Here is an 11955-nt window from a genome sequence, read left to right on the forward strand (position 1 = left end):
GGGGGGGCGGGCGGCCAGGCGCGGCTCCCTCCCCGGCCCGCCCCCCAACCTCGGGTCTTCGGCGCTGCCACCGGGTCCCGGCACCGCGAGGAGGAGGCGGTGCTGCGGCGGCCCCGCCCCCACCCTCCCCCACCAGAGGCGGGGCCGCGGCGCGCGGGTGGGCGGGGCGGCGCGCGGGTGGGCGGGGCGGCGGCGGTCAGGAGGAGAAGCAGAGCCCGCAGCACTCCATGCAGATCTCCAGGCAGTCGGCCGACTCGCAGCAGGCGTCCACGATGCCGCAGTCCAGGTCGCAGGGCAGGTCGCAGTCGGCGCACTCGCCCGAGCCACAGCAGCAGCAGCAGCCGAGACACGAGTCCTCGGAGCTGCAGGAGCCGCACGTGGCGCAGTCGAGGACGATGTTGCACAGGGTCAGGAACTCGCAGAACAGGCAGGACAGGATGCAGTGGACGCAACAGTCTGCGGGCACGGGCGGGGGACAGGGCCGGTGAGACAGCCAGGGCCGAGGGACCCAGGCTCAGAGGGCTCATGGCCGAGGGCTCGGCGACTCTCCCACTGCTCCCACACGTGGGATTGCGAGGGGCCCAGCTTTCCAGCTGATGACCCCAAGGCACAGAGTCACATGCACCTGCCCAGTTAGTTGTAGAGCGAGGGGTCTGAGCCCAGGCCATCGGGATTGAGTCCCTGCTCTTCACCACCCTTAGTCATTTATTTACCAAACCCTTGTTGTAGCATGTCCCAGGCCCTCTTCTAAGTGTTGGGCATGAATGAACCTCATTTAAACTTGCAACAACTCCGTGAGATGGGGCTACTATTAGCCCCACTTGACAGATGAAGAAACTGAGACACAGAGAAGTCGCTTCAGAATATACCCAGAATCCTACCATTCTGCCCGTCTCTCACCCAGGCAACTGCAACAACCTCCTCTCTGGTTGCCCCAGCCCCCACCCTTGACTACCCCTTCCTGCATCTACTCCCCACACATTAGCCCAGAGGGACCCTTGCAGAACTTCAGTAGTGTGTGTCCCTCCTGTGCTCAGAACCCTCAGGTGGCTTCCACCTCCCTAGGAGTGAGATCTGGTCTCCTCCCACACTCTGTCCTCCTGGATCACTCTGCGGTGGCCTTCCCTGACCACCATCTTTACTACTGCAACCTGCTGGCCCCACCCCAGCACCCTCAGCCCCTTGCCCTGGCCTGCCTCACCTCTCCCCTGGAAGGACTTATCACCTTCCATGGCACTATGCGGCTCTCTCCTCCCACTAAAATGTAAGCTCCACAAGGACAGGTGTCTTTGTCCTTTGTAGTCACTGATACAAGTCCCTAGAAGGCGCCCGACATTAAGGTGCTGAGTAAATAGATGGTAAGTGAATGAATGCATGAGTCTACCCGTGGGCAGCCAGCTGGTAAGTGGTGGAGCTGGGAATCGAAACCAGGCAGGCTGGCTCTGGAGCCTGCGTTCTGAGCCGCTCACTGGGCTGCCAGGACGCTGAGCTGGCCTCCCTCCCGGGGGGCTGGGCATGCAGTGCAGTGTCCAGTTCCCCTGACCAGGCGGGCCCCTGGCACAAGGCTGCTGGTCCTGTGGGAGTCCCACACTGCCATGGAGGGTGTGACTCTGCCATCCCATTTCTGTGTGGAGGGACTGGGGTCTCGTATAGATAGCCGGCACCCCTGCCATCTACCTGCAAACTGAACAAGGGAGTTCTCTTCAAATGCAAATCCAGTGAAGTCACTACCCCGTTTAAAATCCTTCAATGGCTCCCTATTGCCATCCAGATAAACTTTTTTAAGAGAGAGAGAGAGAGAGCGAGCACGTGCCTCGAGCGTGTAGGGGGTGGGGGGCAGAGGGAGAGGGAGAGAATCTTAAGCAGGCTCCACACCCAGCTCGAAGCCAGAGTCAGGACTCGATCCCCTGACCCTGAGATCATGACCTGAGCCGAAATTCAGTCAGACCCTTAACCGACTCAGCCACCCAGGCACCCTATGCCCTCCAGATAAAGTCTAGGTCCAGTGCACAGTTTACAAGGTGCCTTCACCCCCACAGCCCCTGCCTGCTTGGACTCTCACCTCCCCCCATTCCTCACCTAGAATTTCATAATCTAGCCAAGATAGCCTTTCTCACTTCTGTGCTAATACTCCCCCGGCTAGATCCTCCTACTCACCATTTAAGTCTTGCTCAGACCTCCGGAGCTTTCCCAGACTCCCCTCCCCAGCTTTCTGGGCTGGTGTGGGTGTCCCCTGTGTTTGCATAACCTCCTGTGTGTGGCTTTACCACTGTATTTATCACCCCATATGATGATTACCTGTTTGTCTTTCTCATGAGAGCTCTGTGAGGCCAGGGACTGGGTACCCAGCGCATAGCACAGTGCCTGGTGCACAGTAGATGCCCAGTACATTTTTAAGTGAGTGGACATTCCTTTCATAATTAAGACTGTTGGGCAGACTCTTCTCTGTAGGAAGGCTGATGAACATTTTACGTGCAAATGTGTACACTGAATCCTGTTTGCAGAAGACCACGCTGGAATCCCCCAGTGTGGACAGGACGCACTTAAAAATTCTGGGGTGAAGGTCAAGCACCACTGAGCTGTAGGCAGCTGTCACCCTCTCGGAATTAATGGCCGGGGGGGGGCGGGTAGGGAAGCTGGCTGCCCAGGGCGGCCCGGCAGGGGACCCTTGTATTGCAGGAACAATGGCTGGTGTATCTGGGTTCCCTGCCTTCCCACCGGCCTGTGCAGCCCTCGCCACACCCTCAGTTAAGTATCCAAAGGTGCATCATTTTATTCTGCAGGTATTCTGCTCTCACTAAACAGGCGGTCCATGCCTTAAGGAAAATTTTGTTTCCAGAAATGGAGTGGCTTACGCTGGCTCAGCCCAGATGGTTTCATTCCTTGTTACAGCAACTCTGGGAGAGCATGGATGGGAAGGGGTTGGTCTTGAGAAGGCAGATAGGCCTCACTTTCCCCAGCAGGTGTAGTTGGCCAGATTCCCCGGAGGCAGTGTTAAAACCCCGTCTCCTGGGCCCCACCCAGAGGATCAGATCCAGGCCTGGCGTGGGGCTGAGCCTGCGCTTCTAACAAGCAACCTGCTGAAGATACTGCGGCTTGTCCCTGCCTCGTGCTTGGAGGGGTCCTGCTTGGAGGGGCCCGGCTGAGGAGGCCTCTCCCAGGGAGGGCGGGAGGGGATGCTTACCTTCCTGTGCCTGGAGGGGTATCTGGGAGGCAGTAGATTTGGTGCTGCCCTTGCTCTTCTTGCTGCCCTGGCTGGCGAGAGATGGGTGCGTCTGCAACTTCCGGTGGGCCTTGGGGCCACCCAGGGCACCATTCCCCGCTCGCCTGGCGCTGCCCAGCTCTGAGGGGTGGCCTGAGCCATTCGCCACTAGTGGGGTGCAGCTCAAGGGGTTCCCCTGAGGCTGGCCTAGAGAGGTGATGAGAAAGGTTAATGGGGGTGGGGAGCGCACAGCCTCCCAGAGCTCTGCCCCAATCCTGCCTGCTTCAACCTTAGATACGCCACAGGTCACCTAGCCGGGCTTGTATTCTGCAGATGGGGAAACTGAGGCCCAGAGAGCAGAACTGACTTGCCCAGAGGCACACCAGGAAATAGTTGAGTTGAGCCTGGCTCATGACCCCCAGGCCAGTGCTCATTCCAGAAGAGACAGAGCTGCAAGGCAACAGCGGGGGCTCAGAGCCCTGGACCCCACCTTCTTACCCCATGTGAAATCCATCTCCTGCTCTTGGGGTCCTGGGGTTTTAGCAAGAGTGGCGGTGGTCAGGGGGGAGGGATTAAGGACTGTTTGGCTGGGGGGCAGAGGGACAGCAGTGAAGCGTTAGCCTTCACCTTGGCCCCTGCCAAGCCCCCAGATATTTTTGCCCTTGGTGTGCTGGGTGATTTATTGGAAACATCTGTTTGGAGATGAATGCCCTGGCCCTGGGCTCCAGGGGCGCCTCAGAGCAGCCCCTCTACCTCTTCTCTTCCACCCCAGCTCCCCTGCCCTGTCTGCCTCTGCGGGGTGGCTGGCAGAACGAGTCTCCTGGGGAGCCCTGGGGGTCTGGGTGAGGGGGGAGAGAAGGGAGGAGAGGCCTATGGTGGGGAATCCCCGAGGCCAGGAACTCCCTGAGTCCCCATCCCAGGCTGAGGAACCAAACTTCGGCTTCATCAGTGGGGTCCAGGGAATGCTGGCCCTGGGATCCCCCCAAAGCACCCAGTCCCTTTCCTTACCTCAGGTTTGCTCACCTGGATGACATGGTTCTGTCTGCAAGAGATGGGGGCAGATACGTGTGTGTGTGTGTGTGTGTGTGTGTTTGGGGGAGGGGACTGAGAAGGTGACAGGGAGAACTCTGGGCCCCCTCAGCCGCTCAGGGCTGTTGGCTCCTGGGCGGGACCCTCTGTAAATGCATAAATGTTGGGCACTTCCATCTCTTAGGCACTGGGGTGTGGGTCCCTGACTCCCTCTAGGCCGGGCCCCTGGGTTTGCATCGTAGTACGAGAAGGTGTCTGGGGGGGCGGCTGGAGGCTGAGGAGAGGGGAAGGTGGCCTCAGTGCTTGCCCTGACTGAGAGGGCCAGGCCTTCTACGAAATGGTTGTAGTGACAGCACATCATGGAGTACTTCCTGCTTGCCAGCCCCCCTTCTAAGTGCTTCACATGCCATTCTCTCACGAACCCTCTCGGTTTCTCCCTGAGGCGGTATCCACCTTTCACAGATGAGGAAACTGAGTCCTGGAGAAGCACAGGAACTTGTCCAAGGTCCCACAGCTAGAAAGGGTCAGACGTGGGCCCAGCCTGGAGGCCAAGAGCTGGGACTCAGAGCGCAGAGCGGGGCAGAGGCTGGGAGATGAAGGACTGGGGACGAAGCTGCTCCTATCACAGTCATCCCTCATCTTATAACTCGTACCTTACATGTTAGGCTGTTATTAGATGCCAAGAGCGTGCCTAGAGCTTTCTGTAGAGCAGCTTCTTTATACATCTCAATAGATCTGTCATTGGCCCCATTTCACAGATGAAAAAAATGGAGACCCAGAGACGGTAAAACTTGCCCAAGGTTCCACAGCTAGGAAGTGGAGCAGGGGGACAGTGGGGGGGGGGATGGAGGTTGGGAGAAAGGCACCGAAGGCCAGGTGGGGAGTCAGGAGAGGATGGGAGACACAGCTCTGGAGAAGCTCCATGCTGGGAGCGTTTGGCCCTGAGGTGTGGCTGGTGCCTGCATCTGGGTAAACAGGGGTAAGGCCATGGCAAGCACCCAGGCCTGAATCATCCTGCTCCCACCTCTTGGCCCCACGGCGGGAGACTGGCCTGAGTCCTTGGCCAGCTTCCGTGCCCCCTGCCCCGATGCCTAAACATGGGCACAGTGACCGGAGGGTGGGAGTGTGTGGTGAGCTGAGGGCCCTGGGAGGTTCGGACAGACACAGAGCTTGCCTGTGGCCATGGCCGTGGGGGTGGCCACGGGGGCTGAGTCACAGAGCAAACACTCGGGCCCATAGACACAGAGGTGTCTGTCCAACTCCCATCCAGGCCCCCTCCTCTGTGGCCACGGCGCTGACCTCTTTCTCTCAGTTCCGCTGGTGGGTGTGTCTAGAGGAGGCTGAGGGCAGTGCGCTAGCAGGATTTAGTAACCCTGACTTCCAGGGAGTCCAACTTAGCCCCAGATGCCCTGGCTGAAGGCGGCTCCCCCTCAGCCATGCCAGCTGAGCAGGCAGGCACAGGAAAGAGCCCTGGGCCAGGAGACCTGAGTTCCCCAGCTGTGTCCAGGCTGAGTGGGTCTGCATGCCTCAGTTTCCTCATCTGTAAAATGGACTTGGCACTCGCTGTCCTGCACAGGCTGGTTTGAAGAGTCTGAGATCAGTCAGGGAAAGAAAGTTGGAAAGTGCAAATGTGTCTATAGATTTTGTGGATCTTCTTATTAACTACAAACAGCTCTGGCTGCCCCTTCCCCACCCTTGAGGGTGAGGGCGGGGAACTCTCTCCCTCCCAGGACCTCCCTGGGGGCCTTGAGCCAAGCCTGGGAATAGGCTCCTTTCTGCTCAAAGTAACTGGGGGCTTCTCTCCTTCCTTTTCACCCTCGATACCCTGAAGGGTGGGGCTGCAGGGGGCTCTGGCTCTGGGGCCTCATACCTCCAGCTCTCTTCCTCCTTTCATATGGTCCCACGCCCTCTGCTCTTGAACCATATTGCCTGGAGCCCGTCCACCCTCCTTGTGAACTAATGTTATACTAATCATCTTGTATATGGAGGTCTCTTTCCTAGACAGAAAGGACAGTGACCGTGTCCTACACCTTTTCGTTGCCCACACTTCAAGGTTCTGGCCCAGTGCTAGGCTCCCATGGGCACCCACTGCATTTCCGCCAGCCCATAGGGATAGGATTCCCTAGCACGACCCCCACGTGTTGCCATTCCCACCCCTCGGCCCCCTAGGACTCACATGTCACAGCTTCTGTGGGGACATCGAGGTCAGTACTGTCCAGGGGCTGAGGGGCCCCAGGGCCATTGCCCTGGGGCATGGGGAATGCCGCTTCCTCCAGAGAGCCCTCCTCTAGCGCTGCCTCCACAGGGTGAGTGGATCCGGTTACTACCTCCAGCCCAGGCAGGAGGGATGGGGTCTGGGCTAGAGAGAAAGCACATGACCAAGGTATATTTTCCGGTGCCCTCCTGTCTGCCCAGCCCTGGTCCCCTTCCCGCAGCCCAGAATGCCATAAGCCCTCATTCTCGGCCTCTTTGTACCAGCTACCCAGCCCTTACCCTATCTGGCAATGGTGCCAGGCTCCAAAATAGAAAGCTCCCAAAACGCAAGCCAGGAGGGATCAAGGGTGTGTGTGTATATGTGTGTATACGAGTGTGTGCACGTGCGCACTTGGGTCTGTGTGGTTGTCAGGGAGAGGGGCCAGAGATGTGCAGCAGAAAGGGACGTGGGGAGAAACACGGCGCAGGAGAGGACAGACAGATGGCCAGTGATGGACGGACAGGGACAGGGACAGGCATCCAGAGTGACAGGAAGAGGGAAAGAATCAAAGGGCCAGTGAAAGGCAGAAGCCGAGAGAGATGGCATCAGAAGGCGGGATTGGGCGCCGAAGGAGGGAGCCCCAGAAACCCTGGGACAGACAGCTTGGGACGGGAGGGAGACTCAGCAGAAAGTGAGGGGGAGGCAGGGAAGGATGGGGACAGAGGCAGAGGTGACAGAAAGGGGAGTATGGGGCAGGCAAGGGCGAGAGGGACACACAGGGAGAAGCCAGGTCAGAGAGGATGACAGCGGGGAGGGAGAGTCAGAAACCTGGGGTGAGGAGAAGGATGGGCCCGAGGCGGAGGGGCCAGGCAGGAAGAGAGGCAGGGAGCCGGCCCAAGAGGCTGGGAAGAGGCAGACCACAGCCACACGTAATTACAGTGACTGGCTCGACCCCTCTGCGCAGGGTGGGCGGAAGGCAGAAATGGAGCCTCCTTCAAACCCACAGCTCCTGAGGCAGCAGGACTAGGGCCCCCTGGGGCCAGGGGGAGGGGGGAGATTGGGGGGGATGGGAGGTGGGGGAGGGAGGCAGCAAGGGGCCTGAGCTCCCATCCCTCGGTGTCACCAGGGATATAGGAAGGCCTGAGGGTTAGCAGGGAGGGTGAGGTCAGGGATCACGGGGCCCAGGGCCAGGCCGGCAATTACAGGATGCAGGGTGCACCCCAAGCCTCTCATCAGACCCCAGTTGTGCAGTCTGGGGGACGGGGGCTTCGAGAGGGTGTCCCCCCCACATGCCATGTTGGGAGCAGTGGAGACACAGAAACAAGAGACTCAGAAAGACGCAGAGACCACAAGCGAATAGGGAGAGGAGAGCCACAGGCAGTCAGAGAAGGAAGAGAAAGGGCAGGAACCCAGAGACTAAAGGATAACCACCCGCCTGTGCACACCACACAAAGTGACCAAGAGAGAGACACGCCCAGGGCGACCGAGAGATAGACAAAGACTAGTCTTGGAAATAGAAACAGACTCAATCACAGAGAACACGGGCCTACATGCGCTGGCCTTCTCTGAGCTGTCTCCAAATGAAGCTCAGCCAAGACAGGACGCAGGAAGCCACCATCAGGAAAGCCAATGAGGGCGGGGCAGGCAGGTCTGGGGCCTGGGAGCAGCCTGAGGGGAGGGGACCATCCAGGGGCTCAGCTGCCCCCCTGGGCCCTGAGCAGTCCTTGTTCCAGAGATCCCCATCCCCCACAGCCCGGGGAACCAGGCCCCAGGGGACCCAGGTAGGTAGTTCACACCTGCCTGGGAAAACCACAGGCCCTTTGCAGAGACAGGAGCTGGGGTGGGAGAAGGGCACAGAACTCCTGCAAGCTCGGGAGGGTGGCAGAGTTGTAGGCTGGGCACCCCTCATGGTGACCCCGGCCGCTCCAGGGAGGGAGGGGTCGGTTCTGTCCTGCCCCATCCAGTCTTTGGGCCAGTTGAGAGCCCCCTATCTCCTGGGTTCATGAGAGAGGAGTCCAATGGCTTTTGGAAGATCACAGGGCTGGGGCAAGGGGACCAGGGGAGCCGAGATGACACACAGGGCGGAGGGAGGAGCGATGCCTGCTGGATGGTGCCTCTCCCAGCCCTGAGCCTGGGCTACAACAGCTCAGCCATGGCTCTTGGGGGCTAATACCAAGCTGGCACGAAGCGGGAGGCTCAGGGCTTGCTCCAGATTCCTAGGAAGGGAGGGGCCTGCCCAGTGGCAGCCTCTGGCCCTTAGAGGCACCGTGCCATGGCCCTGACGGGTAGCACTGTCTCTCCCGTGTGGTGTAATGAGAAACGCCTGAGCGAGGAGCTGGAAGACCCAAGCCCTGGCTTTTAGCAGTAGCCAACTTGGGCAAGTTACCAGGACTCATGTTTCCTTGTGTGTAAAGGGTGGTGGTGGTGGTGGGGGGGATCCTTATGCTTATCCCTCAGGGTTTCCAAGAGTAAATGAAATGCTCAGCAGTGCCCCAGAACGCAGGGGGCCATTCATGAACCTTCTGTCTACCCACCTTTCCTCCTTTCCTTCCTTCCTGCCTGCCCTCCGCCTTCCCTCCCTCCCTCCCTCCCTCTCTCCCTCCCTCCCTGCCTCCCTCCCTTCCTGTGCTGTTTGGTTTAATATTCATGAAGCCGCTAGGATGCCCCTTGCAATACGTCAAGTGCTGGGTAGACCAAAACCAGGAAGAGGAGGTCACTGTCTCAGGAGTCATCTGTGAGGGGTGGGGGGCCGTCACATACACCGAAGGGCAAGAGGTGCACCAGGGCTGTGGGGGCACAGAAGCCGGGCACTCATTCCAGGGGTGTGCGTGCACGTGTGTGTGTCTGGGGGGCTTCCTGGAGGAGGCAGTGCCCACACTGGGTCTTGAATGATAATCAATCAGCAAAGAAGGGGGAAAGAACGTTTCGAGAAGGGCAGCAGACACCAACACCCCAGGGTGAGCGGCTGCAGCATGAGCAAGGGAAGCCACAGCCGTTTGGCGGTGTTGAGGCTGGAGAGCCTAGAGAACTGGGGCCTCGTGGTCGCTTCGCAGGCTCCCTCCTGAGGTCACTGGGGTGCACAGGGATGACACCATGGGTCCTAGAGTAGAAGGAGCCAGGATCGCAGCTCTCGTGGCCCCCCTCCAGGGTTGGAGAGGGATGAAGGCGAGACAGGGGGGTTAGGGAGACTGGTCCCCATCTGCGCCCTCCTCCCCCCGTGTCGCCACTCTCTGGCAGCGTCTCCTTGTAGGTCACCTACAGGGCTGGTGACCTGGAGGCCAGAGGGGACAAGTAGTTAGAGAGCCAGACCAAGTCCCGAGGAGACCCTCCTGCAGGGAACCTGCCGTTCTAGGGCGAGCTTCAGACCTCGGAAGGGTATCAGGAAGGTAAGACAATCCAGTCCAGTCACCTTGACCTGGAAACACGGAGACACAGGTCTCCTGGAGCCAAGAGGTGACCCTGCAGATGTGACACTGAGGGCCTAAGAGGAACCCGTGCTGAGTGGCCGGAGACATGGATGCAGAATGAGAAGGCATTAAGAAGTGGTGGGAAGACCGGAACTCTGAACGAGAGGTACCACCTGGAGGGCCCGGTGCCAAGAAACAGCTCTCCCTAGAAGCGCACAGAGCAGAGAAGTCAAACAATAGGGGGAGCCCCAGGGCTCAACCATCAAGAGACCAAAACAGCCTCATTTTCCTTCCTGTGACCATGAGCCCCCACTGTTCAGCACAGAGGGGAGAACATCTCTGTGGAGAAGCTCCCAGAGGAATGTTCAAGAGGGTAGAGATGCGGAGTGCGCTGGAAGGAAGTGGAGGCCAGCAAAGGCCAAGGGCTCTTGTATGGATGTGCAATTCATGTTTGGCATAAAGGCACCTGCCCAGGCTGGCAGGAGTGCCTGGTTAGGGCCCCATCCTCCCCGGAGGCGCCGTCTGCCTGCCCAGCTACGTCCCTGCTCCGTGTGACCAGAGGGCCACTTTTGTCTAAGGTGCACAGAGGGTCACACATGCCCTGTCACACGGCATCTCTGAGCAGAAGCCCCTGCCCTGCACCTCTTCTAGGGTCTCCATCTACAAGAGGGGAATATAGAAAGGCAGCGGCCCCTTATGCCTCAACACACTTTGTTCCCTAACACGGGATAGGGTTGGAGCCAATGCCCTGAGTTCTGGAAAGACCTCCCAGCAGGGAGTGGAAACATGCTGTTTAAGTCCACAAGCCCGGGGCGCCTGGGTGGCTCAGGTGGTTAAGCGTCTGCCTTCAGCTCAGGTCATGGTCCCCAGGCCCTGGGATCGAGTCCTACGTCGTCAGGCTCCCGGCTCAGCAGGGAGTCTGCTTCTCCCTCTCCCTCTGCTTTTCCCTCTGCTTGTGCTTGCTCTCTCACAATCAAATAAATAAATAAAATCTTAAAAAAATAAATTCATAAGCCCAGGAGGGAAGGCCAAGAGACTCACAACTTCAGCAGGAACCCTGTTGAGTTCCTTCTGGCCGCCTGCTGTCCACCAAGGTGAGGGGTGCTCTTGGGACAAGGAATGGGGGGACCTCTTCTAGGTGGGATGGGTTCACTCCAAGCCTGGAAAGTGCCCACAGGACACTTGTTCTGGAGCTCCAATCTCTGGTCACTCAAACCCAGACCTCTCCATGGTCTTGTGGACAGTGGATCTAAGCTTCCCCCTTGGAGCTTTGACCATCTCTGGAGAGGGCCAGGATCTCTCTGCTCAGAGAGTAGTGACTGAACTCCACACTCCAAGCTCTCCTTGGCCTGGCATTCAAGGCCTCAGTTGACATCTTCAACCCGATGAATGGACAAGGATCCTGTGTTCCAGGCAGCCTGACCTCTCCACGGCCCCAGGTCACCACCGGGCCTTCTGACCAATCCACCCATGCTTATGCTTACATGTTTTCTCTTGACCAGAAGGTTCTAACCCTCTCCTCTCCCACTCCCCAAATGCAACCTATCTTTCAGGCCTCCCCAGCTTGCTCCCTTGGGATGGTGGCAGAATTCACCCCTTGCACCCCCAGTGGGCACTCAGCAAGTGTCTATTGCTGAGGACTGAATCCTGGAATTGGGAATGCCCCAGGTCAGGGGCAGAAGAGAGAATGAGGGGGTGAGGATTAGGGGTGGCACTTGGCTCCAAACCCCAAGGAGGTGAGAATTTGGGCTCACTGGATGCGCCCTTGTGACACACCAGTCCCAGTCCCAGCCCCCGGGCTGAGGACTGAAGAGGGCTTGAGCTGGCCAGTTAGGCTGGGTCGGGTTGGTCTTATTTTAGGTCTGAAGACTCCAATTCCCCAGGAAATTCAATTTAGAACCAAGAGCAGGAATGTGACGCCTCAGTGCTGGACAGAAATCTGCTGTGGGTTAGGGAGCCAGGCTCGCAGGGGCTCGCAGGGGTGGGTGGAGAGGAGGCACTGGGGGGGAGCCAAGGGTGTGGGGGCTTGGCCACCTGCCCCAATCAGAGGTGCCCTGAGTCTCCTTGCACCCTGTCTGCATCTTGGGCAGCTGAAGGCGGGGGGGGGGGGGGGGGGGGGGGGG

General features: G+C 59.0%; 1 protein-coding gene across 1 annotated transcript in view; it reads right to left on the reverse strand.

Annotated features, from left to right (window-relative positions):
- Positions 1–196: 196 nt before the first annotated feature.
- Positions 197–11955, reverse strand: part of MDFI (MyoD family inhibitor) — a 14252-nt gene continuing 2493 nt past the window's right edge. Inside the window, exons 3-5 of the mRNA XM_032410210.1 lie at positions 6408–6590; positions 3185–3409; positions 197–456 (exon numbers count right to left, since the gene is read on the reverse strand). Coding sequence (XP_032266101.1) covers positions 197–456; positions 3185–3409; positions 6408–6590 — 668 coding nt within the window. The remainder of the gene's footprint in view (positions 457–3184; positions 3410–6407; positions 6591–11955) is intronic.

The sequence above is a fragment of the Phoca vitulina genome, unplaced genomic scaffold (assembly GCF_004348235.1).
Source record: "Phoca vitulina isolate PV1807 unplaced genomic scaffold, GSC_HSeal_1.0 scaffold11, whole genome shotgun sequence".
NCBI classification, from domain to species: Eukaryota; Metazoa; Chordata; class Mammalia; order Carnivora; family Phocidae; genus Phoca; species Phoca vitulina.